Genomic DNA, 22,950 nt, shown 5'->3' with positions numbered 1-22,950 from the left:
TTGGAAACTTCTGGGTCACACTCGAGAGAGAGAATTTGGGCTGAACCATAGGGAAGTAAACCTCAATCCTCAGCAGCTCTTCTGCAGTTTCTTTCTCACCGGAGAGCTGGTTGCCGGCTTCCTGGCGCCAGGCGCTGTGGGTTTCTGCCTTCCACGCCAGGCTCAGCCCAGGGTCCCTGCCCTCCCCCTTCGGCCTTAGGACCTTGATGAGCTCATCTCGTCCCAGGCTCTATTTTTTATTCTATTTTTAAAAACAGATTTGTTTATTTGAAAGGCAGAGTTACAGAGAGGCAGAGGCAGAGAGAGAGGTCTTCCATCTGCTGGTTTACTCCCCAGATGGCCACAGCGGCTGGGGCTGGGCCAGACTGAAGCCAGGAGCTTCATCCAGGTCTCCTATGGGCGCAGGGACCCAAGGACTTAGGTCGTCTAACTCTGCCTGTCAAATATATATATACATATATATATTTCAAAAAAGATATTTATGTATATATATATATTTCAAATATATATTTGTTTTTTGAAATTTATAAAATTAATTTTATTGCATTGTAACAAGTTTACAGTATAATTATCCTTGTGCTTTGAAAGAACAAAACATCTTCTATATTTATGCAAATTCACATAAAAATTAATGTACTTGTATCTCATTTGCATTTATTCTGAGATCTTCCTAGCTTAGCAGGCCAACTTGAAAATACCCATAGTTTCCCTCTCTCTGGTAAGTGTCATCTTCTCATTTCTTTTCATCCCTGGTGTTTCTCATGTATTTTGTCGTCTAAAATATCCAAACATTTGTGAGCAGAGTTATGATAGTCATCTCCTCTGGACATGGGGAGGCCAAGAGAATGATGAGTAAGTGTGAAGACAAAAACCCACAAGATATTCAGGCCTTGGTGCCCACCACTGGACAACCAATTCAGCAGAGACGAGTTGGGGAGAGGAAAGGGTTTATGTCAAGAAGCCAGCAGTGGCTGGCGCCGCGGCTCAATAGGCTAATCCTCCGCCTAGCGGCGCCGGCACACCGGGTTCTAGTCCCGGTCGGGGCACCGATCCTGTCCCGGTTGCCCCTCTTCCAGGCCAGCTCTCTGCTGTGGCCAGGGAGTGCAGTGGAGGATGGCCCAAGCCCTTGGGCCCTGCACCCCATGGGAGACCAGGATAAACACCTGGCTCCTGCCATTGGATCAGTGCGGTGCGCCGGCCGCAGCGCGCTACCGCGGCGGCCATTGGAGGGTGAACCAACGGCAAAAGGAAGACCTTTCTCTCTGTCTCTGTCTCTCACTGTCCACTCTGCCTGTCAAAAATAAAAAAAATAAAAAAAAAGAAGCCAGCAGTGTTGGGAGAAAAGTGATCTCTGCACCCGAAATGTGTTCTTCCTGTCAAATATATATTTCAGGCCGGCGCCGTGGCTCAACAGGCTAATCCTCCGCCTTGCGGCGCCGGCACACCGGGTTCTAGTCCCGGTCGGGGCACCGATCCTGTCCCGGTTGCCCCTCTTCCAGGCCAGCTCTCTGCTGTGGCCAGGGAGTGCAGTGGAGGATGGCCCAAGTGCTTGGGCCCTGCACCCCATGGGAGACCAGGAGAAGCACCTGGCTCCTGCCATCGGAACAGCGCGGTGCGCCGGCCGCAGCGCGCTACCGCGGCGGCCATTGGAGGGTGAACCAACGGCAAAAAGGAAGACCTTTCTCTCTGTCTCTCTCTCTCACTGTCCACTCTGCCTGTCAAAAATAAAAAAAAAATAAAAAAAAAAATATATATATATTTCAAAGCCAGGAGCCAGGAGCTTTCCCCAGGTCTCCCATGCAAGTGCAGGGGCCTAAGGACTTGGGCCATCTTCCACTGCCTTCCCAGGCCACAGCAGAGAGCTGGATCGGAAGAGGAGCAGCCAGAACTAGAACCGGCACCCACACGGGATGCCGGTGCCCCAGGCCAGGGCTTTAACCTGCTGTGCCACAGCGCCGGCCCCTCCCCAGAGTTGGGCCAGGACAAAGCTAGGCACCTAGAACTTCATCCTGGTCTCCCACATGGGTAACAGGGTCCCAAGTACTGGGGCCAGAGCCAGAAGTCCAGAACTCCATCCAGGTTTCCTACCTGGGTGGCAGGGACCCAAGCACTTGGGCCACCCTCTGCTGCCTTCCCAGGTACCCTAGCAGGGAGCTGGATCAGAAGCAGAGCAGTCAGGATTTGAACTGGCACTCAATTAAGGGATGGCAGCATTGTAGGTGGCAGCTTAATGGGCTATGCCACAAAGCTGGCCCCTAGTCTCAGGATTGTAAACACCATCCTGGCGCTGGCCTTGTGGCACAGCAGGTTAAACCACCACCTACGATGCCAGCATCCCATATGGACATCAGTTCAAGTCCTGACTACTCCATTTCCAACCTAGCTCCCTGCTAATGAGCCTGGGAAAGCAGCAGAAGATGGCCCAAGTCCTTGGGTCCCTGCCAGTCATGTGGGAGACCCGATTGGATGGAGTTCCAGGCTCTGGATGGAGTCCAAGCAGAGACTTGGATGAAGTGAGAGGGAGAGCACTTCAGGGAGACATCCAAGGTGGGATGGAGCCTGGCTCCAGCTCGGGGGGAGCAAGAATGCAGCCACAGGCAGGACCAGCGCATGGAGATGAGACGGGCGGTGGCACAGGGAGTCAGGGACACAGAGTGAGCCCCATGGCTTTGACTCCTGATGTAGTGGGGAACAGAGGCTTTGCTCTGGATGGAGCTCCAGGCTCCTGGCTTTGACCTGGGCCAGCCCCAGCCATTGTGGCCATTTGGAGAGTGAACAAGCGGAGGGAAGCTCTCTCTTTCTGTCTTCCTTCCTCTCTCCCTGTCTCTCTGTAACTCTGCCTTTCAAATAAATCAATAAACCGTTTTTAAAAAATACCATCATCCTACGTTGACAGCTCCCTAACCTCTCTCTTGACCCTACATAGCCGCCTGCCCACTTGACATCCCCCCCAAGTCTGACACCCATCCCACACCTGTCCTACCTGAGGCCACGTTCCTGGCCCTCTCCAGAGCTGCACCCCTCCAGGCTGTTTCCAGCTCCACCCTTTCATAGCCAGAGCAGGAGCCTCGGTCACAGCTCCATAGTGCTCCACACTGTGCCCTTCAGAACACAACAGAGTGGGCCACTTCCTGCATCTCCACGTCTACCGCCCTGGTCAGAGCCGCCTGTGTCTTCCTCGGCTGACCACAAGTTTCTCGGCTTTCCTCCCTGCACCCAGCTTTCCCTCCCTCGCAGCCTTTGCAACACCTGCATCATAAGAGGTGATTATTCACCCCTCTGTGCCCCATTTCACCAGGAGTCAAAGCCATGGGCCTCACCCCTCGTCTCATCCCCATGCCCTGGTCCTGCCTGTGCCTGCGTCCTTGCTCCCCCGAGCTGGAGCCAGGCTCCATCCCACCTTGGATGGTCTCTCTGAAGCGCTCTCCCTCTCACTTCGTCCAAGTCTCTGCTTAAACATCAGCTCAGCTAGTCTCGCCCTGACTGCCCTCTGCAAGGTACAATCCCCCCGGGCACCCCCTCTCCTCACCTGCTGCATCGCCCCTGCCCAGCTCCCCTCCCTCCCTGTGAGGACACAGCAGTGCCCCTGAGGACACACCTCCGTCTGCTTCCTAGCGCACTTCAGAACGCTCATGGAAGATGAGCACCGGGAAGAAACACGCCTGGACTTCAAAAACATCTCGTACCCAAGTAAACGCAACTGCGTCTTGCTCGAACTTTTTGAAGTCTCCTCATATATCCCAAGCACATAGCATAGTGCCTGCCCCATAGTGGGCACTCAGTGATAATTATTTGAATAAAAATCTGTCACCCCTGGTGCTGACACTGTGGTATAGTGGGTAAAGTCGCTGCCTGCAGTGCCGGCATCCCATATGGGTGCCAGTTCGAGTCTCCGCTGCTCTTCTTCCAATCCAGCTCTCTGCTATGGCCTGAGAAAGCAGCAGAAGATGGCCCAAGTGCTTGGGCCCCTACACCCACGTGGGAGACCCGGAAGAAGCTCCTGGCTCCTGGCTTCGGATTGGCCCAGCTCTGGCCGATGAGGCCATCTGGAGACCGAACCAGTGGATGGAAGACCTCTCTCCAGCTTCTGCCTCTGCCTCTGTAACTCTATCTTTCAAATAAATAAATCTTTAAAAAAAAAAATGTCACTCCTGCCAGCAGAGTGAGAATGCAAGTTCACCACTTACACAGCACAAGAACCAGCAAACGGTCTCTTAAAGGGCCAGGCAGGAAACACAGGAGGCTCGTGAGTCACACAGTCCCTGAAACTGCTTGACCCTGTGTGGCCCGGCACTCAGGGAAGCCAGAGACACAGAAACAGGGCTGGCAGTGTCCCCCAGCATCCCCGGCCCCCAGCCTACCTGCACCCACACCTGCCTGACCCAGGCTCCTAATTCAGACCTCATCCCCAGCAGGCCAGGCTGTACCCTTTCCCTCCACCGACTGTGAGACAAAATTCTGCAGGATGAACGCAATCCCAGGAGCGTTACAGATGAGTGACTCCCTTGCATCTGGGAGATGGGGCCTTCCTCCCAGCCACCCTGAGCAAGCTGGGGGTGGGGGCGGAATCCCGAGGAACTCTGAGCACAACGTAGCTTTGCAGCATCTTCCAGAACGCCATGCCCCTGAGGCTGTCATTCGTGCGCAGGAGTTCTTTGGCACTGACAACCAGCTCCCCGTGGTGAGGGAAGCGATTTCAGTTCCATCAGCTATTTTCAAAGTCCACAGACTGACACAGTCGGTTATGAAAACACCTGAGTCCTAGGCCCTAATTCCCTGATACCTAAACCCAGGACTCTCAACCAAGGGCAGCTTTGCTTTCAAGAGGCACTTGGCAATGGGCTGACCGCATCTGTGGTGTCACAGCCAGGGGCAGGGGGTGCACTTGGCCTCAGGTAGACAGAGGCCAATGGTGTGGCTAAGCATCGTCAAACACACTGGACAATCCTATCACAAAGAATAGCATGGTTGGGGTCGGGTGGAGCAGGCAGCACTGTGGCATAGTGGGTAAAGCCGCCACCTACAATGCCAGCATCCCATACAGGTGCAGGTTCAAGTCCCAGCTGCTCTACTTGCAATCCAGCTCTGTTATGGCCTGGGAAAGCAGCAGCAGGTGACCTAAGTCCTTGAGCCCCTACACCTGTGCCTAGCTCGAGCCACTGTGGCCATTTGGGGAGTGAACCACCTAATGGAAGACTTTCTCTCTCTCTCTCTCTCTCTCTGCCTCTGCCTTTCAAATAAATAAATAAATATTTATTTATTTAAAAAAAAGAATAGCACTGAGGTTGGAAATCTGTGGTCCAGATTATTCTATGGTACTTACATTTTTTTTTAGATTTATTTTATTTATTTGAAAGACAGAGTTAGAGAGGTAGAACAGAGACAGAGGTCTTCCATCTGCTGGTTTACTCCCCAGATGGCCACAACGGCCAGAGCTGCGCCAATCTGAAGCCAGGAGCCAGGAGCTTCTTCCAGGTCTCCCACATAGGTGCAGGGGCCCAAGGACTTGGGCCATCTTCTATTGCTATCCTAGACCACAGCAGAGAGCTAGATCAGAAGAGGAGCAGCCGGGACTAGAATCGGCGCCCATATGGGATGCCGGCGCTTCAGGCCAGGGCTTTAACCTGCTGTGCCACAGCGCCGGCCCCAGGTACTTACATTTTTAAAGTAAGATTTATTTGAAAAGCAGAGTTAGAGAGAGGAAGACATACAGAGAGAGAGAGAGGGAGGGAGGGAGAGAAGGATATTTCACCTGTTGGTTCACTCCTCAGAGGGCTGCTAGAAGCCTGGAGCTCCATCTGGGTCTCCCACATGGGTAGCAGGGGCCCGAGCACTTGGTGCCTTCCCAGGTGAATTAGCAGGGAGTTGGATAGAAAGTGGAGCAGCCAGGACTCAACCATAATGCCATCCCCTTTAACTTTGTATGCACTTGTTTATTTCCATTTTATTTGAAAGGTGACAGAAAGACCGAGAGAGAGAGACCGAGCAAGTGAGCTCCCATCTGCTAGTTCACTCCCCAGATGCCTCGAGGTCAGGAGCCTGGAACTGCACCCACGTCCTCCCCATGTGAGTGGCCGGGGCCCAGCCACCTGAGCATCACTGCTAATCTCCGGCAGCCCCTCCCAGCTAGAAGGTCGGATCTCCCCTCTGGGACTGGCCTTGGAAACCATGGGGATTTGGCTGCTCCCCCCAACTGCCCCAACCCCGCAAATACGCGTTTTGGGAGGCTCCTCCCCGCCTTCTACTCCAGATCTTATTCATTCTGCAAAGCCCAGGCGCCCTGAGGCCGCCTGCCCAGGCCCTTGCACACGTGCACCGGTGACTCCCCTCCTCCACCACCCCCACAGCTGTTCCTTGCAGCCTGCTCCTCCCTAAGCTCCATCCCAGTCTCCACCGCGTAGAGCGGGGGGAGCGCATCGCTGTGTGGATTCAGGCGAGGCCGTGCGTGCGTGCGCTGAGGTCACAGCAGCACGGAAGGACACTTGGGCCCAGGGAGGACCTCCGGGGAGGACAGCGCGCGCCCGTCAGACTAGCCTGGCGCAGAAAAACTTCCATCAGACGCCCGACGCCCATGAGCACCCTTCATGCTAGGCTGAATGCCGGGCGCAGTGGGTGTCACATTTTCCCCAAGCGGTGCCCAAGCCAGCAGCCCCTGTGCAGTGAGCGAGTTAATGAACAGCTTGTGAGGAGCGCTGCCCACTCAGGCCCACGCCGAGGGCTGCCAGCGGCCTAAGCTACCGTCACGCCCTCTCCTGTGTTCCTACCCTCCCCCAGCAGACAGCGAGCCTTGTCTCCGTCCTGGAGGGGGAGCGAGGGGGCATGGCATTCCGAGCAGCCTGCGGCTGGCCTTGGGCCAGAACCGAGTGGCAAACAAGAAGGAGCCCATTCCAGGAAGGCGCAGAGCCATGCCAGCCCGCCCAGCCCGGGGCGCCCTGGGAGGCAGGCACAGGGGAGGAAGGCAGCTTGCTCTGCATTCGCTTTCGCAGTCGCAGAAGCCTCTACCTCCCAGGGGACAAAACCTGTGTGACCCTGACATTGCCACCTCCCTGCCTCCCACTCCAGATAAAGAGTGGGAGGAGCATTGCTGCTGCGCCCATGAACACAGCGCCCCTGCCTGGCTCTGCACCTGAGCCCCCCCAGCCAGACAAATGCACACGTGTGTGCACAGTCGAGCACACACAGTGCACTCACATGCACAGGCACACACCTGCCTGCACAGGTGCACACCGGCATACAACACACATGTGTGCACACACCCCACGCACGTGTGATCACACACGTGCACACACGAGTCCACAGACACCACGGTGCGCACACGATGCACCCACACGTACGCATGCGCACACACTGCACATGCATGCAATGCAATGCACACATACACTGGTGTGCACACAAGGCAGACACACACACGTGCAGTCCGCACTAACACGCAGAGCTGTGTTAGCATCACACCCAGTGACACAGTCACGCACACATGGAATGTGCACACCGGCGTGAACACGATGCGCGCACACGCACGCAAACACAAGGCACATATGTCCACGCGCACGTACGGCGCCGCTCACAGACACGCGGCAGGAGCGCCCCTGTGTCCGTGGGCCCTGGGCAGCCCATCCCCAGGCCAAAGCGCCCTACAGGCTCTCCCTGCCGGCTCCCGCGGTGTCCCCAGACCGCGACGGGGGGCGAGGACCAGGGCGCGGGAGCTCTCCTGCTCGGGGACACGCCGGTGCGCTGGACCCGGCATGGGCCCGGAACCACTTCTCCCCGCGGCGGCCGCCGGGGCCGGCGGGTGCAGGAGAGCGAGGTCTGTGAGTCACCGGGGCCAGGTGGCTCGTGCAGGGCTCTGCTGCCCCCTGGCGGGCCACTGCCACCTCGTCCTGCTCGCGGCCTCCGGGCTGACCGCCCGCCCTCCGCGCTAAGGGCCGGGCCTCCCTGCTCTGGGCCCCTCGGGCGGGCAGGGCTCCCGCTGCCGTGGGAGGAGAGCGGCCGCGGTTTCCGGCTCCCGGCCCCTGCGGTGGGAGCCGCGGCCCCTGAGCCCCTGGTTCCGGACGCCGGGCCCCCAGCCCGGGACCTCCCCAGCGGGTGGAGGCCTGGGTGTGGTCCCCAGCTCCTCCACTTAAGGACTGTGCAAGGGGCACTGGCGGCCCCGGGCCCTCGGGGCTGAGTCTGCAGGACCCCGGCCACGCCGCGTCCAGGTGTTCCTTTTTAGGGAAGGCAGGCACTTGGCTTCCGCAGCCACCGAGCTGCCCCACCAGCCCCTAGCAGGTCAACCCCAACCCCCACCTCTCTCTCTCTCCTGTTGACACCACCGGTGATAAAATTCACATCACAGAACACTGACAGCGGGCCCGGTTTCAAGTGTAGCAATGCAAGCGTGTCAAGTCCAAGACCGCACCTTGCAGACAGAGCCTCACTCTCTGCCCACCCAACAACTCACCGGCCCTCCCCTGCCGCCAGCAGCCCGCCTCCATGAATTTGCTGCTCCAGGTCCCTGTGTCATGGAGCCCTGCCCTGCTTTCCTGTTCCTTCACCCAGTCGGATCGGCCTCGCTTCTCCAGGCAGAAGGCCACACTGCCTTGCAGAGAGACCCACTTTGTTTACACAAACCATGGACGCCGCTATGCACAAGGGGTCCACATACATCTCCAAGACTCTGCTGTGGATTCTTTGGGGTACATACCCAGAAGTGCAAGTGCTCAATCATACAGTAATTCCATTTTTACGTTCAGAAAAATCTTTGCGAGGCAAAGAGGGAGGTGGTGTTTCCATCTTCTAGATCACTCCCCAAATGCCCACCATGACGGCCAGGCCAAAGCCAGCAGCCAGGAACTCAGTCCAGGTCTCCCACATGAGTGGCAGCGACCAAGCTACTCGAACCATCACCTGGTGCCTCCCAAGGCTGGAATAGGGAGCAGAGCTAGGACTTGAACCCACTGATACGGGATACAGGTGTCCCACGGAGTGGCTTAGCTGCTAGGCTAAAGCCCTGTCCCTGTCACTGTACGATTTTCCATGGCGATCGCACCAGGTCGCACGTCCACCAGTACTGCCGGGGGTCCAGGGTTCCATGACTCAGCACCTCACTAGCGCCCCCGGCTTCCACCACCCTAACTGCGGTTGTGACTTGCATTTCCCTGACGACGAGCGGCTGGCATGGGATGAGCGAGCATCCTCGCGCTGTTAGAGAAGGGTCTCTTCACACCCTTCGCCTGCTTGTCAGGTTGCTGGATGCTGTGTTTTGGGGTTGACCCCTCCAGCTGCTTTCCACGTCTCTCTCCCCCCCGGGGCCAGTGCTTTGGAACCCTGGGGAGGCCACTGCTCCTGGACAGACGCCCACGCTGTGCCACCTGCCGCAGCGGCGGAGCCTGCCCCCAGGAATGGTCTTTTCGCGGGCACGCCTTACACATCACCCCGAGAGCGCTCCAACAGCCTTCTCCCAGTGCGGGCACCTACGCCACAGCGGAGGCACAGCTTTGGATGGCCACATCCCTTATCGAGCGCCTGGGTTCAGATCCTGGTCCCTCTGCTTCTGATCCAGCTCCCTGCTAACGCACACCCTGGAAGGCAGCCGGTGATGGTTCAAGTACTTGGGTCCCAAGCCAACCCCCCCACCCCAACATGGTAGACCTGGATTGATTCCAAATAAAGTAAAAAAGAAAATTTAAAGCCACGTCCCTTTTACCTCACATCACCGTTCCTCTCCTTCATGGAATTTAATCACAGCCTGGAATTATGTTGTTTACGTATTCACTCTGAAGCCAACGTTGACGTGGGTAAGTGCAGTGCTTTGGGGACACAAGATGTTGGGTCTAGCGGTAGCTCTTGACACACATATTTATGGGAAAAAATGAATCACTGCTAGCTGGGAACTTTGGAGAGGGAGAGGACAGGAAATAGGACCCAAATTGGAATATTTATTTGAGAGGCATACAGACAGCGAAAGCGAGGCAGAGTTCCTGTCGGCCTGTTCATTCCACAAATGCCCACCATGGCCGAATCAAAGGCAGGGAGCCTGGAACTCAACCTGGCTCTCCCAGGTGGGTGTGGCAGGGACCCAGCCACTGGAGTCCCCCAGGGCCAGTGTTAGCAGGAAGCTGGAGTCAGGAGCTGGAGCCTGGAGCTGAACCCTAGGGCTCTGATGTGAGGTGTGGGCATCTGAACCATCAGGCCAAATTCCCCCTCCCTCCAAAAAAAATTGGGATTTAACCTTTCTCGCTAGGCTTAATGTCACAGGAAAAGCCACAGGGGGGTTCTGGCTTAGAATTCCACACACTAATTCCCGCGTCTGAAGCACAGTGCACCATGCTATGGGAGTCAGAGGTGCTACTCTGCAGGCCTGGGGTTGAGTCAGCTCAGCCACAGGCCCCGGAGATCGGCAGAGCAGCCGGGGTTCTGGGAATGATGTGGACCCTCTGTCCCATCAGTACTGAGCAAAGGGTGAAAACGAACTCCCTATTCCACAGGACGCTAGAAAATCCTTTGGGTTTTTTTGTTTATTTTTTTGTCTTTTCATTTGAACACATTTTCAACAGCTGACGCCACAGTGGGCCAACCCAAGAGTGGCTAAGCCCAACTCTGGGCACCTCAAGGGAGCACCAGCCAAGGTAAGCAGGTCCCATAAGCACCCCTCACTCGTGAATCAGAGTGACAAAGGCACAGGGGCCCCAGGGGACCAGGCCGGGGCACAAGAGGGAGAAACAGAGAGGGGGCCAGGCCCACAGCAGCCAAGCCCCGGGCCTAAGCTACCTCCTCCACCTCACGCTTCTGAGTCTCCCTGAGGCTGGAGGATGGCAGGAAACCAGGCCGCCAGCACCCCGGCAGACCCACGCACGACCCGGCCCTCCCGGCCTCTGCTCAGCCTGGCAAGGCCCAGAGAATGGACCTGTTCCCCCTGTCTTTCCACAGAGCCCAGGGAGTGGGAGCGCCGGGGCAGGATTCTTCCCCTGAAGGTTCCGTGGAAGGGGGCTGGTTCCAAAGACAGCGCGGCCTTCATCTGCGGCGGCACAGTGAGGCCCGAACGTGTGTTTCGGCTGAGACCAACAGATCCTGTGCCGGCCACGTGCACAGCCAGGCTTGGTTGGCACCGAGCCCTGAAGCCAGGACGGTGCCAGGGAAGCATGAAATCACCAAGGCCCCTGGGGTTCGTCACAAACAGAACAGGTATTCCAGGCTCTGCACCTGAACTTCGGCCCCTGATTAACCTCTCGGTGTCCATGGAGAGGAAGCCTGTGGCTATTTCTGACACCACCCGTGGCACAGCCGGTGACTTTCCCTGATACCTCTGACCTCCTGTGGTGGCCCTTCCAGACCCTCCTGTCCCCGCGGGTGTCAGGTAGACCCTCGGCCAGGTTGCTGCGCCGCACCAGGCCCACCTGGGACACCGGCACTTTCGTCACTGAGAGCCCTCCCCACACCTGACAATGCCTGCAGGTGGCATGTATGAACTTGGCCCTGCAGTCCCAAGCCCAGCCGCCAGGGGTGTCAGCAGGGAGAGTACAGCAAGACCTCAGCTCAACACCCACCCCTTCCTGTCGCCCCCTCCCAGGCCTGGGACACCCTGGAAGTGTGTGGGACCATGGGGGACGGGGAGACCCAGTGCCACCGTGCTGCTCCAGGGCCTCCCGTCTCACCAGAAAGTGGCAGCTAGGACTTCCACGCTGGGTTGTCCATCTCTCTTCACAGTCCAGCCACCGCCCCCTGCTGTGGGCAGTCTCTCCCTCAGCACAGAGCAACACAGCTCCTCTTGGCCAGAGCCCCATGCCTGGCTCCCCGCACGGCTCTGTAGCAGGGACTTCCAGGGCCTAGACAGCCCACAAGTCCCACCAGCACAGCCCGCTGTGGGGTGGCCACGTGACAGAGCTGCATTCCACACACAGAGCGTGGCCACCGGCCCCGGAACGGCTCCCAAGGCGCAGCTTGGATTCTTTCGCACTGAAGTGGCACAGAAGTCCTCAACTCGTTCCAAAAACCTGGCTTCGCATTGGAGCCCCAAAACGTGCAGGAGCCACCACCTTGTAAGCAGGCACTTCAGCTCCCTCGCTGGGGGGGGGGGGGGTCTAGAATGTCCTCAGACTCCATCAGCCCAGCAGCAGCATGAGCCGAGGGGACAGCACCTGGAATGTTCTTTTTTAAAGCGCGCGCACACACACACACATACACACACAGATCTACCAGCTGGTTCACTCCCCAAATGGCTGCAACAGCCAGAGCTGGGCCGATCCGAAGCCAGCAGCAGGAGCTTCTTCTGGGTCTCCCACATGGGTTCAGAGACCCAAGCACTCAGGACATCTGTTGCTGCTTTCCCAGGCCATAGCAGAGAGCTGGATCAGAAGTGGAGCAGCCAGGACTTGAACCGGCGCCCATACGGGATGCCAGCATCACAGCTTAACTTGCTACACCACAATGCAGGTCCCATGGAATGTGGAATGTTCTTCTTGGAGGAGTGGGGACAACAGGCAAGCAGGTGTCACCTGCACACAGCAAAGATGCCTGGATCAGGAGCCAGTCCGGAAAGGCAGACAGACATAGGTGTGAGGCTGGGGAAGCCTTTCCCTCCCAGGAGACTGGACTCCACTCTTGCTGAGAGCCAGTGAGCTGGCTGAGGATGGGGCCGAGTGCAGCCAGGCCCCGACCCTGACCTCCACCCACATCCAAGGGCAGCAGGATGACCCAGGGCCTCACCTGTGCCCTGGGACCGGGCCCTCCCAAGTGAAGGCGCACAACTGCTGCTCCAGCCGCGAAATGCGGACGGCCAGGTAGGACGAGGCCAGGACCAGAAAGCAGATCCTGGGGAGAGGGGCGGGCGGGGCTCAGTCTTTCATCCAGAAAAAGGCTGACTCTGAAGGCGCCAGTGCCAACCCTGGGGACCGACAGCAACGTCCAGGCCTGGGCACCTTTCTTCCCAGGGGCGTCCTCACAGCCCCGCAGTCCTGGGTGCTCCAGCAGAGCCCGGACAGCCACAGCTGTCCCCACCTCCTCTGCACCCAAAGGTGGAAGGCCCATTGCCCCCGCAGGTGTTGAAAGTGAGTCACAAGCCAGCTGAGCCAGAGCAGGGGGACGCAGAGGGGGAGCCAGGGCTGGCTGTTCCTGTTACTTCCCGCCACACTCACTGCACTGGCCAGTGCCTGGACCGTCCCCGGGGAGCCAGGGGTTCTAGAAACGGCCCTCATGGTGGGCAGTCAGGAGGCCACGATCATCCCTGGGCAGGCTTTCCCCCAGCCAACGGTCGGCCACTCCCTGGTGTCCCCATTCGGAGCAGCTCCTCCTCCTCTCAGCGGTTCCCTCGCCAGCCCCTCCGCACAGCATAGCCTTTGCCCTGAATTGATTTCAGAATAAAAATGGATGGGACCAGCGATGTGGCATAGTAGGTAATCCGTTTGCCTGCAACACCAGCAGTGGCTGCTCCACTTCTGAGCCAGCTCTCTGCTGTGGCCTGGGAAAGCAGCTGAAGATGGACCAAGGGCTTGGGCCCCTGCACTCGTGTGGGAGACCTGGCAGAAGCTCCTGGCTGCAGATCGGCCCAGCTCTGGGTGTTGTGGCCATTTGGTGAGTGAGCCACCAGATGGAAGACCTTTCTCTGTGTCTCTCCCTCTCTCTGTCTGTAACTCTGCTTCTCAAATAAATAAATACATTTTATAAAGAATAAAAATGGAGGAGGCAGGCAGTTAAGATATTACTTGGGATGTCTGCATCCCATATCTGAACGCCTGGGTTCAGATCCTGGCTCCGCTTCTGGTCCAGTTTCCTGCTATCGCATACCCTGGAAGGCAGCAGGTGATGGCTTAGGTACTTGAGCGCCTGCCATCCACACAGGAGTCCTGGATGCTCCTGACTCCTGGCTTTGGCCTGCCCCAGCCCCGGCTTCTGCAGGTATTTGCGGGAGTGAACCAGCAGATGAAGATTCTCCATCTCTCTCAGTTTCTCTCCTTTCACCGCTTCTCTGTCTCTCTACTGCCTTTCAAATAAAATGAAAATATTCTTAAAAATAACAAAATCTGGGGCCAGAGCTGTGGCATAGTAGGCTAAGTCCATGCCAGCATCCTATATGGACGCCAGTTCAAGTCCCAGCTGCTCCACTTCCCATCCGTCTCCCTGCTAATGTGCCTGGGAAAGCAGCGGAGGATGGCCCAACTGTTTGGGCCCCTGAACCCATGTGGGAGGCCTGTATGAAGCCCCTGACCATGACCTCCCCTGTTCCAGGGCCCTTTCCAAGCCCCGGACACGGGGTGGGCTGCCCTCCTCCCAACAGCGCCACCTACAGCACGAAGACGACCTTGAGGAGGCGTGAATCCCAGAGCCTCAGCTCAGGGCCGCTCCTGGGGGGTTCCCACTGCAGCGGGTCCTCCGCGGTGGCCACAGCCTCTGCCAGAAAAAAACAGGAGGCACCTGCTTAGGTAGCCAGGCCCCCCACCCCTGCCAGGGCCAGCCCCCCTCCCGCCATGGACATTTCTTCACGTGGGAAGTCAGCTAAGTCCCCGTGGGCTCACCAGACCCCGGAGGCTTCCTGGAGGGGAAGAAGCTGTCTGTGGAGTCTGCGGGCGCCCGAGGGACACACGGGATGTCATCTGGGAGAGACAGGGACCTGGAGGCAGGGCACACGTTCCTCCACTTCATCTCGGGGATGCGAACCTCCTGCCGAAAAGACGGGGGACACGGATGACCGCCTCTCCCCCCTCCCACCCACACCCAGGGAGCCAAAGCAGGTGGAAGGGTTGCCATGGCAACCACCTGCCGCTCCTCTTCAGGGACCACACCAACCCTCTGTCTTGGAAGACGGCCTTTGTAGAACCGTCTGGCAGGATCTCAGACGTGAGCCAAACCAGGCGCCCCTGCGCTCCCAGCCCAAGAAGGCTTGGCACAGTAGGGCTGCGGCAGGGTAAGTTAGGGCTCCTCGTTAGTCCCCCCTGCAATTCTGCAATTCAGGTCAGTGGCTCACTGACCGGGCAGGGCACTCAGAGACCCCATCAACACAAGCGGGAACATCACCTTCCATCCGCTACGTGCTAATGAGCACACCGCATGCCTGGTGACACACTTGATAGTCACTTCAATCACCCTGGGGCCACTGCCAGCCTGTGCCTGCCCCAGAAACCTGGCTCAGCAGTGACCCCGCTCAAGGGACACCCAGATCCCATTTCACAGTGCCTGGGTTTTCAGTCCCAACATCGCATTCCAGCTTCCAGATAATGTCCCAGCGAGACAGCAAGCGAGGGCCCAGGTACTTGGATCCTGCCACTCACGAGGAACAGAGGCCCTGGGAGACCTGGTTGGAGTTCCCGGCTCCTGGTTTCAGCCTGGTCCAGCCCTAGCTATTGTTGGCATTTGAGGAATGGCCCAGCTGATGGGGGAAAAACATCTCCCTCTTTTTCTCTCTCTTTCACATAAATAAAGTTTTTTATTTTTTATTTATTTTTTGACAGGCAGAGTGGATAGTGAGAGAGAGAGAGAGAGAGACAGAGAGAAAGGTCTTCCCTTTGCCGTTGGTTCACACTCCAATGGCCGCTGCGGCTGGCGCATTGCGCTGATCCGAAGCCAGGAGCCAGGTGCTTCTCCTGGTCTCCCATGCAGGTGCAGGGCCCAAGGACTTGGGCCATCCTCCACTGCCTTCCCGGGCCATAGCAGAGAGCTGGCCTGGAAGAGGGGCCACCGGGATAGAATCTGGTGCCCCAACCGGGACTAGAACCCGGTGTTCCGGCGCTGCTAGGCGGAGGATTAGCCTGTTAAGCCACGGCACCGGCCATAAATAAAGTTTTTTAAAAGATCTGTGCCTACCCAGGGCCCCGGCCGCCACAGGAAACTGCTAGGACCTCCGCAAATTGTGGACACGTCTGGCCAGGCTCCACAGGGACGGCCTCCCGGCTCCTCCCAGGGACATCTCTATCCCCAGAGAGCACCCCCTCCCTAGCAGACGGGGTGCTGGCCTTGCATCTACACGGGGTGGGGGGGGGGACCCAACCTGGCCAGTGCTCTGTGGGCCCGGTTCCCCTTCTTCTTGGAAGGCCAGCAAATCTGCTGAGGACCTGGTTGCTCGGCAGGGTAGGGAGCCCGGAAGAGCTGGGGGACCCCCTGGCATGGCACGGCACAGGCTGTTTGGCCTGGTGACCCCGCTGCGCGCTGCACACCCCTCCGGGGAGGCCCTGACACAGGCTGCGCTCCCGGGCTCTGCTCTCACCAGGGGCTCACACCTGGGCTCCTCTGGGTACTTCCGCACACTCAGAGTCTTCTTGCTACAAGGCTGAGCAGGGGAGGAAACGGGCAGAGTCAGGCACAGAAAGCACCAGCATCCCCCCCCCCCCAGGAAAGGGCTTCACCTCCATGCAGCCACTGTGTCCATGACACCCAGTGCCCAGAGTCTGCGGGAGCCCAACTTAACACCGGAGCAGAGGGGTAAACCCCACATGACTGCCCCTCTGCCTCCCCAGAGGCCGGGGCCACAGCAAAGCTGCCCCATGCTCCTATCTGTGCAGACAGATCCCCACGGGGACCACAAAGGCCCGTGCCACCCCGAGACACAAGCCCAGGCACACAGCTCCACCCACGCCTGCTCCTTGGGCTGGACACATCACCCCCGCCCCCACAGCCCCGCCCAGGACCTGGATCCGGGCCTGGCCTGACTCCTGCCCCTGAGCTCCGCACCTGCAGGTGTGTGCAGACCCTCCTGAGCAGGTCGTACACGCTGTCCCGGGAGAGCAGGGACACGAAGACGTACTGCACGTGGAAGGAGACGGGCGGTGACAGCGGTCCGTGAGCATGAGCAAGACCCCCGGCTAGGAGCCCTCCGCCGGCTGCCCCACAGCCCGAGCTGCCCCTGGAGAGCCGTGTGGCGGGCAGAAGGGAGTGGGCCGGGGCAGGCTGGGGAGCGGGGCTGGCGGGGACCCGGCTGGAGACTCACAGACCTTCTGGCTGGTGCTGGTGGTGATGGCCAGGCCGTTGGGAAGCAGCCGCGCCATCTTGTGCTTTTTGATGATTTGCACCGACAGCACCGGAATGACCACCTGAGAGGGAGACGCACACTCGTTCAGGCCTCCCCCGTCCGCCACGGCCCCCTGCTCACGGGGGCGTCGGAACACCACCCTCCCGTTACCCCACCTTGCCCAGCACTCACCGCTGGGTGCTCAGTGAGGTCAGACCCTCGTAGCTACGAGGCCACCTGGCAAATCCCAAGCCCTAGTGACGGCTCCCCGGCCACCTCCTGGCCAAGTCACAGCTCCCTGCGTGCGACATTCCTTCCAGTGCCCGAGGCCTAGTTTACTATTTTTTTTTAAGACTGATTTATTTATTTGAAAGGCAGCATGACAGGGAGAGACAAAGAGCTCTTCTACCCACAGTTCATTCCCTCAATGGCTGCAACAGCCAGGGCTGGGCCAGGCGGAAGCCAGGAGCCCTGAACTCTATCCAGGTCTCCTATGAGGGTGGCAGGGGCCCAAGGACTTGGGCCACTTTCCACTGCCTTCCCAGGCCACACTAGCAGGAAGCAGGATGGGAAGGGCGCTCTGCTTCGGGACACCGGCGCTACAAGCAGTGCTCACCCACGCCGGGGCCCCCGAGGCCTTTCCGAGACGCTTGCAGGAGCGTCTGTGAGCAGTTCAGGCCAGCTCAGGCCACGTGCTAGGTCTCCGTGTTCTGGAAGGGGCGGGGGCCACAGCAGCCCTTCCCCTCGTGCCCACCTTGATGTCCTTGCCGAAGAGGCTGGCGTGGAAGCAGAGCCAGTTGGGAGAGATGTAGAGCCGGCCCTGGAGCAGGAGGTCTCTCTGGAGGGCGCAGGAGCACACTGGGAGAGTGGCGGGGGGAAGCAAGGTTGACCAGACGCCCCAGAGCCCAGGAGCCCAGAGTCCAGTTCAGGCTGGCTGCCTCCTCCCTCCCCCAAACAGTCTGCTCCCCTGGGGCTCTGCGAGCTTCTAGGCAGGAACCAGACTTGTCTTTCTCCCTCCTCCCCCCGCCTCCAGGCCCCCCAGGCTGCGCAGGTCCCTGCGGAATGTCAACCCTGGATTCTCGGCTCCGGGAGAAGCCTCTGTCCTACCCGCCTGGAGAGAGGGCCCTGGCTGGCCAGCTGCCCCCTGCGCACGCTCAGTGAGGGCCTGAGCCAGAGACAAGGAGACAGCAAGGCGAGCAGAGCAGGCGTGAGGTGCAGGCGCCTGGCACGCCTGCAGGGACCTTCACAACCCAGCCCTGGCTCTCCCTTCTGGACAAGGAACGGAGCAGCCAGCCCCCAGCACCCCGGCTGCTGCTCCGGCCATAGCTCACCTTTGAGCACCGTCTCCTCCATGGGGATGTCCTTGAACAGCTTGTGGTACTGCTGGTTAGACTTACTCAGCAGGGCCTGCAAACACATGCCGGCTGGTGGGAGAAGCCCCGGGAGCTCCGTGGGCCCTCTCTCATCACCAGGAAGGGACACCAGGGGAGGCCTAGAGACTCGGCCTGCAGATGCCAAGAGCCAAACTCCAAGCACATAAGTCCTGAGAGCAGCCTGTGACTGGAGGGGACCCCCTGCTCTGCTCCCCCTACCACCGCACACACGGGTCTTGGTGACCAAGCAGACGAATGTCACCGAGCCCCGGGTGCAGGCAGCCCAGGCCCTCCCCGGGGAGGGGCGGGTGAAGCCAGCCCTGCACACTTACCCCTGCCCGGCCACACTTCTTTATCTCTCCGCCCTTGGAGCCCTCTGGCCAGTGCAGGCTGCAAGTGGACGCTGCATTCCAGGGACAGGAGGCCCCGGAGCCCTGCCCACGCATCCTCCGTGCCCACTCCGCCTGGGTCTCGGGCCAGCAGCTCTGCGCAGGGACTGGAGACGCCAGCCCCTCTCTAGGAACACAGCAAAATGAGAAGGGCATGGGCTGCCAGGCTGAGGAGTCGCCCCTCCCTGGATGTCTGGGACTCACTCCAGTGTCTGGCTCAGGGCCAGGCAGAGGAGCAAGCAGTGCAGGTACAGGGCCCAGCCTGGGGGCAGGGTGGGGGTGGGGAGCCGGGGTCCAGGAAGAACATGCTGCCTTACGGTGGGGCGCAGAGCTGTGCACAGAGCAGCTCAGCACAGCTACCGGAGGCTGGCAAGGCGGGAACACAGGGGTGGTGCTCAAATGCAAACCCTGTGGGCAGGAGGAAGCTCGGAACCCAAGAAGGCTGTGCTCTGCTGGGTTCCAGCACCCTGGCCGGCCCTGCAAGGTCTCAGCCTGGGGCGCCCTGCCTAGCGGTCTCCTGCTGGGGGCTCCCCACCCCCAAGCTGTCTGCACCTCTGAGCCCGAGGGGCCTTACCTGCAGGCTGGAGGTTCCGGCACTCGATCTGCTTCCCTCCAGCAGGACACAGGGCTCCCCGGAGAGGCCGTCTTTCCCGGCGTGAGCTGTTTGCTAGGGAGAAGCAGGCGCACTGCTGGAAGGGGGTGTCCGGGGAAGTCGGGGCAGCTGCCCCTGTCCAGGCCTCACCCCCTCGCAGCCTGGCTCCGACTGCCACGGTCGGGAAGCAGCAGCCAGAGTTCTGGGGGTGGCTGGGAGTGGGTGTCCGGGGAAGTCGGGGCAGCTGCCCCTGTCCAGGCCTCACCCCCCCGCAGCCTGGCTCCGACTGCCACGGTCGGGAAGCAGCAGCCAGAGTTCTGGGGGTGGCTGGGGAGTGGCAGTCTCAGGCACGCTCAGCCTCCTCTCCTGGAAGCTGAACTTCAGTTTGCACCTGGCCCAGTAGGAAACTCCCTCGCAACAGCCTCGGGGCCTCCAGCCCTGCCCCACGGGAGGGCGGGACCAGGCACCTGCTCACTGCAAGGGAAGGTTTCAGAGGTGCCGGCAGCATTTCTGTAAACCCTCGGGTTCTGGGAAGGTACGTGGGCCGGGAAGGGACGTGGGCCGGGAAGGGACGTGGGCCGGGCAGTTTCATCCCAGCTGAGCAGTGGGGGAGGGAGGAACTGCAGGTGGCCACAGAGAGCCAAAGCATCTGAAAAATGTCCGAGAGAAAGGGCCCGTGAGTCCCTTCACTCCTGCTCTGCCAAGGCTCGGGCTCTATGGCGCTGCAGCAGCCGGGCCCGCAGCCGATCTGGAGCCGGCACGTCACCTGCAAGGCCGCAATCAGCTGTGACCAGGACGTCCCATCTGTCCCCAGGCTCTGCCAGGCCCTGCACAGTACCATACAGATGAGCAAACGGAGGCCGCCGAGGGACAGGCCATGCCGTGCTCCGCAGAGAAAGCCAGGGCACCCCACCCGCACGACCGGCACAGCCACGGCCCTGTGGCCAGGGGCCTTTAACCCGGGCCTCACGGAGGGCTCTGACACTCAGCGACAGACAGGCATGGGGACCGTGGTCCCTGACACTGCATCTCCAGGGACATCAGGGCGTGCACGCACCCTGAGGGTGCTCGCACAGGGTCAAAGTTAGCACCTTGCAATGTGCTTATCAGAACCTGTCATGTGACTGTGCTTACTGGGTCTCACGGGGATGGTGGCACCACTGACCCCACCCTTCGTTCCTCAGTCCATTGTCCAGAGTGATAACTTTCACATGCCTTTTTTTTCCCCTTGATTTTTTATGCTCATTATAGAAAATGAGAAATATATATACATACGCTCACAATCACCCATAAGAAAAAAAATTCCTTAATGATCACCAAAGGGGGCTGGCATTGTGCCACAGTGGGTTACACATTTAACAAGTAAATAAATAAATAAGTCACCCAAAGAAAAGGTTTCTGCATAAATACATAAGTGGATCATGTGGCACATAATTTTTAGACCTCATTTTTTAAACTCGATTTTTATTAAATTTGATTTTTTAAATTTTGATTTGAAAGGCGGAGAGACAGAGAAAGAGAGATCTTCTGCTCACTAGTTCCCTCCCCAAGCGCCCACAACAACCAGAGCTGGACCAGGCTGAAGCAAGGAGCCTGGCACCCCATCCAGGTCTCCCACGTGGGTGGCAGGGACCCAAGTCCTTGAGCTGTCAGTGTCGCCTCCCCTGGAGTGCGTCAGCAGGAAGTTGGAGCCAGGAGCGGGAAGCAGACACTGAGATGTGGGAAGCAGGCAAACCCAGGGTCACGTAAGTGCTGAGCCGAATGCCCGCCCCGTGGCCTACACCTGTTGCTCCCCGAGCCTCCAGGGCAGTTTTCCATGTCACTGTCGACGCCAGGGACCATTCCTCAGAAGTGAACTTAGCCTGAGAATGCAGGGGCCACACCAGTCACCTGGCGTCACCGTGCGGCCTCTGCCTGCTCCACACCTCTCACCTGTGCAGGTGTGCCTGGTGGACTTGTATTGCCGTCATTTGGTTTCTTTTGTTTTTTTTATCCATTTATCTGAAAGGCAGAGTGATCAAGAGGGAGAAGGAGGGAGGGTGGGAGGGAGGGAAAGAGAAAGAGAAGGAGAGAGAGAACCTCCCATCCACTAGTTCACTCCCCAAGTGGCTCTAACAACCAGGGCTGGGCCAGGCAGAAGCCAGAAAGCCTGCAGCTCCACCCAGGTCTCCCATGCCCAAGCTCTTGGGCATCTCCTGCTCCCTGCCCAGGTACATTGGCAGGGAACGGGATCAGAAGTGGAGCAGCTGGGACTCGAACCAGCACTCAGGTGGGGTGCTGGCACCGCAGGCCACAGCTTAACCCACTATGCCACCATGCTAACACTATGCTGTTTGTTTTTTTAAGATGTATTTTATTTACTTGAAAGACAGAGTTACAGAGAGAGAGAGAGGTCTTCCATCTGTTGGTTCACTCCCCAGATGGCCGCAACAGCTGGAGCTGCGCCGATCCAAAGCCAGGAGCTTCTTCTGGGTCTCCCACCTGGGTGCAGGGGCCCAAGGACTTGGGCCATCTTCTACTGCTTTCCCAGGCCATAGCAGAGAGCTGGATCGGAAGTGGAGCAGCTGGGACTAGAACTGGTGCCCAAATGGGATGCTGGCGCTTCAGGCCAGCGCTTTAACCTGCTGTGCCACAGTGCCAGTCCCCCCATGCTGTTTTCATTTGTAGTTCTGCTTGCTGGTAGGCTGGATTGTTTTCCCTGCAAATATATGCTAACATTTGGAATTTCATCTGTGAATCACCTATATGACTCTTTCCTTATATACATTCTTTGTTGGAAATATTAATTTTTTTTTTTTGACAGGCAGAGTTAAACAGTGAGAGAGAGAGACAGACAGAAAGGTCTCTGTGTGCTCTCTGATCACGCTGTGCCAATCCGAAGCCAGGAGCCAGGTGCTTCTCCTGGTCTCCCATGCGGGTGCAGGGCCCAGGGACTTGGGCCATTCTCCACTGCACTCCCAGGCCACAGCAGAGAGCTGGCCTGGAAGAGGGGCAACCGGGACAGAATCCGACGGCCTGACCAGGACTAGAACCTGGTGTGCCGGCGCCACAGGCGGAGGATTAGCCAAGTGAGCCGCGGCGCCAGCCGGAGATACTAATCTTTAGTTTAGCATTTTTACAAACATCTTCCCTAGCTGGTCATTTGCCTCTTGTCTGTGGTGTCTTTCCTGTCCATGCACCAGTGATTGTGGGCCAGGTCCCACTCACCTCGTCCACCTTCTGTTTCTCCCTTGGTCTGTGTCCTTTCATTGGGAGGGGGCAGGCATGGTGGTGCAGCGAGTTAAGCCGATGCTTGGGGAGCCAGGATCCCATATCAGAGCACTGCTTCAAGTCCAACTCCCTGCTACTAGGCCTGGGAAGCAGTGGATAATGGCTCAGACACTTGGGCCTTGCCTCCCATGTGGGAGACCTGGATGGAGCTCCAGGCTATGGTCCTGGCCCAGACCTGCTGGTTGCTGTGGGCATTTAGAAAATAAACCAGCAGATGAAGGTTCTCTCCCTCTCTCTTTTTCTCACTCTGCCTCTCTGACACTGGCTTTTAAATAAATAAATCTTTTTTGGAAAAAAAGTTCATGGACTGGCATTGTGGCTTAGCAGGTAAAGCTGCCGCCTGCATGTGGGCGCCGGTTCGAGTCCCAGCTGCTCCACTTCCGATCCAGCTCTCTGCTATGGCCTGGGTAAGCA

The 22,950-nt window shown here is 58.6% G+C and overlaps 1 protein-coding gene across 1 annotated transcript; it reads right to left on the bottom strand.

Annotated features, from left to right (window-relative positions):
• Positions 1 to 12,382: 12,382 nt before the first annotated feature.
• On the bottom strand, positions 12,383 to 21,250 carry GRAMD2A (GRAM domain containing 2A). The gene is made up of 12 exons (XM_062204884.1): positions 21,199 to 21,250; positions 19,249 to 19,341; positions 18,618 to 18,801; positions 18,244 to 18,319; positions 17,667 to 17,770; positions 16,896 to 16,994; positions 16,636 to 16,707; positions 16,172 to 16,234; positions 14,487 to 14,631; positions 14,259 to 14,361; positions 12,682 to 12,786; positions 12,383 to 12,470 (listed from the first exon to the last, which is right to left on the bottom strand). Exons 1-12 carry the CDS (start codon positions 21,234 to 21,236, stop codon positions 12,467 to 12,469), a joined length of 1,086 nt encoding a protein of 361 aa, XP_062060868.1. The 5' UTR covers positions 21,237 to 21,250; the 3' UTR covers positions 12,383 to 12,466.
• Positions 21,251 to 22,950: the final 1,700 nt, after the last annotated feature.

The sequence above is a fragment of the Lepus europaeus genome, chromosome 11 (genome assembly GCF_033115175.1).
Source record: "Lepus europaeus isolate LE1 chromosome 11, mLepTim1.pri, whole genome shotgun sequence".
Taxonomy (NCBI): domain Eukaryota; kingdom Metazoa; phylum Chordata; class Mammalia; order Lagomorpha; family Leporidae; genus Lepus; species Lepus europaeus.
Note: the sequence above shows the minus strand (reverse complement) of the source record. Positions and strands in the feature narration are given on the sequence as shown.

Bases quoted from the DNA above. Each gene is read 5' to 3' on its own strand.
- GRAMD2A (XM_062204884.1), bottom strand. From the start codon at position 21,236: ATGACGGCAATACAAGTCCACCAGGCACACCTGCACAG. The intron at 18,802-19,248 runs GTAAGGCCCCTC...CTGTGTTCCTAG, and splicing joins CCGGAACCTCCAGCCTGCAG to AGAGGGGCTGGCGTCTCCAG. The intron at 18,320-18,617 runs GTAAGTGTGCAG...ATGTGTTTGCAG, and splicing joins AGAAGTGTGGCCGGGCAGGG to GCCCTGCTGAGTAAGTCTAA.